General features: G+C 36.5%; 2 protein-coding genes across 3 annotated transcripts in view; both read right to left on the reverse strand.

The window, feature by feature from the left end:
- The window catches only part of mtf1 (metal-regulatory transcription factor 1), a 17,745-nt gene extending 16,378 nt beyond the window's left edge, over nucleotides 1-1,367 (reverse strand). Inside the window, exon 1 of the mRNA XM_014021250.1 lies at nucleotides 1,296-1,367. The gene's annotated coding sequence lies outside the window, so the exon portion shown is untranslated. The remainder of the gene's footprint in view (nucleotides 1-1,295) is intronic.
- The window catches only part of inpp5b (inositol polyphosphate-5-phosphatase B), a 22,789-nt gene continuing 21,305 nt past the window's right edge, over nucleotides 1,211-2,694 (reverse strand). For both annotated transcript variants that reach the window (XM_014021252.1, XM_014021251.1), the window contains 3 exons: nucleotides 2,392-2,519; nucleotides 2,174-2,285; nucleotides 1,211-1,922 (listed from right to left, as the gene is read on the reverse strand). In XM_014021252.1, coding sequence (XP_013876706.1) covers nucleotides 1,825-1,922; nucleotides 2,174-2,285; nucleotides 2,392-2,519 — 338 coding nt within the window. In that variant the 3' untranslated portion in view covers nucleotides 1,211-1,824. The remainder of the gene's footprint in view (nucleotides 1,923-2,173; nucleotides 2,286-2,391; nucleotides 2,520-2,694) is intronic.

Genomic DNA, 2,694 nt, shown 5'->3' on the forward strand with positions numbered 1-2,694 from the left:
CTCTCTCTTCTCTGCTGATATTAGAAGGTGGTGGTTTGGCGTTGCTGAGGCAGGCTGAAACTTTATCCCCTGTTAACAATAAGTGTTAATTAGGTGTCAACGATAGCCATGTGATGTGAGTATCAGTCACATGGAGGCAGTGCTTAAAAGCCTGAATTTTGCCTGAAACTCTCAGACTGAAGAAGTCTCTTGGAGAAGAGATGAAACGTTTCATTAGAGAAGAACCCGTCCAGAAGACCTGTACAATTTTTTTCTTTTTGTTAAATGTGTAGTTTTTTTTTTTTTTCATGTTATGGATATTTTGAACAAAATGATCACATCTTATGAATTAATTATTTACTACGGGGGAGAAAAAGCAATTTTAACCAGATAAAATCTCAGCTTGAACATCCAAATTATTTTTCCACACACAACTGTCCAGGAAGCACTGCTGTCAAACAAACAAACCTGTTCTGACAGACAGCAACCACGCACTGGACAAAATCCTACTACACAAACAGGGCTGACGATGACTGAACGCAATAATCTTTGACTAAGCTAACTTTCATTTAATCATAATTGGCAATGATCTTTCGCACCTAATGGGCAAATTCAATCTGTTCAGAGTAACTAAAAGCATCTGGAACTTTCCGAATGCTATAATGACTGATGTGGGGTTTCGGAAGGGAATAAACACAACTTGAAACGAATACTCAACTAAAACTCGTCCAGTTTGCTTCCACAATTAGCTTTAGCGCCGATGCAAGACTCTAACAGCTTTATATTTCCCCACACACACCTAAATATGACAGGTACTAGGCTTCTCATCAACAGTGCAAAACACACTAGTGTGTATGCTGGAAAATTAGCGTATAAACAACACAGCGCAGTGATTTCAACTAATGTTAGTATTGATGTTAACACCGTTAGCAAGCTAAAAAGCATATTTGATGTTTCAGATTATTCACAACCTTCAGTTGTATAACACTTGACGTCTTTTGTATTTTTTAAGCTTTATTACCTTAAATGCGAACACACAACTCATAGTTCGGACTCTTAATAGTTGGTTAACAATTGCAAATTTATTGTTAAATTGTTAGCATTACGCAACCGATGCCAACTACCACATATTTTTTTATAGAGATTTGCTACAACAATTTAGCTTGTGGCTAAGCTAATATACTAGCTATCAACGCTAACCATGTCGCTAGTTGACATTACATGTCCACCGTACGGCAGGAATAACAAGTTTGTTATTAATCAATAAGACGGTTTACACAAGCCAGAGTTAAAGGAAATGACAAAAATAAATTTACCTTTGTTAAATGTAAAACCCTATTAAGCCCAGGATTGTAAACACTTTCTTCCTATCTCCTCCTCTTCAGTGGGTTACCGTGCAACGTCACAGATTCGTGATGGATTATGGGAAATAAAAATTTACTAACAATAACTAAAAACGTAGAAATGTTTTCAAAGCGACAGATATTACATGTGAAGAAATTATTTAYAGGCTTATAGTGCCAATGCTGGTGACTTCCTAGTTGGAAAAATAATTTATATAAAATAACACATTTTGATTTCAACATCTTTATATAAAAACATGAAGAGCAATAAAATACAACTTATTCTTTAAATAAAATATACACACATTTAAACAACGCAGCTACAGATGTTCAATAATGTACAATAAACTGTGCATGATAGATCACAAAAATATTTTGAAACTGAGCTCATAATCTTCTGCAATTATGCTTCATGTTATACGCTTGTGAAATCACTGTCAAATACTGGGCTTTGTCATTTTTAGTGTTCGGCTTGAGCAACAGTGTCCATCTAGGAGGAGCCTTAGGTCAGGAAATGCTGAAAGAACTCTTGGGTCTTCCTCTTTTCTGCAAGATCCTGCTTYGTAGACGATTTCAGAAGCAGAGAGGCAAAAATGGTGGCTGTACAGAAAAGAAAATATCATTATAAATGATGCACAGCTAAGGAATCATTTTAATTGTAAAAGTGATATTTTTCCCCTTAGATGCAAAGACAGAACTGACTTGTACATGTCAACATTAAATATTTTCTATTATTCTGTGTTATAAAAATAAAACACAACATTTTTATTTTTTACTTTCATTTTGTTTGACAGCTTCACTTCACATGATCAACATTCACTCCCTATGACATGAACTTTCCTTCATCTTACCCAAAATGCTGACATCTAATCGATTGCTAGCTGAATTCTTCAACAACTCACGGAGAAAGGCAGCTATATAATTGAACACATTTTTATGGCACTGAGGTAGGATGGAAATAACCTAAAAGCAAAAGATTATCATCAGTCAGAAATTTTTAAATCAACATTTTGGAACAAATTTATTAATTAAAATAAATAAATAAAACTCTGCGAGCTGATTTACTTACTTTCTCACACTGAATCGCACTGGAGCAGCATTCAAGGCACTGCTGGTAAAAAGAGAAGGGAACCACAGGCTCAGGGAGAGCATCTAAGAAGAGAAGCAGGGCTTCTGCCACTGAGTGGTTACTGCCCGCTGCAGGTCAACAGAGTCAAGGTAGAAATGCTTACAAAAGACCTCTTGTTCTGAAATACGAGTGCTAAATGAGAATCGGCGGCACGGTGGCTCAGCTGGTAGAGCTGATGTCTCTCAGCAAGAAGGTCACCGGTTCAAATCCCGGTCCGGGGACCTTTCTGGGTAGAGTTTGCAT

Source organism: Austrofundulus limnaeus, unplaced genomic scaffold (assembly GCF_001266775.1).
Source record: "Austrofundulus limnaeus strain Quisiro unplaced genomic scaffold, Austrofundulus_limnaeus-1.0 Scaffold284, whole genome shotgun sequence".
Classification (NCBI taxonomy): Eukaryota; Metazoa; Chordata; class Actinopteri; order Cyprinodontiformes; family Rivulidae; genus Austrofundulus; species Austrofundulus limnaeus.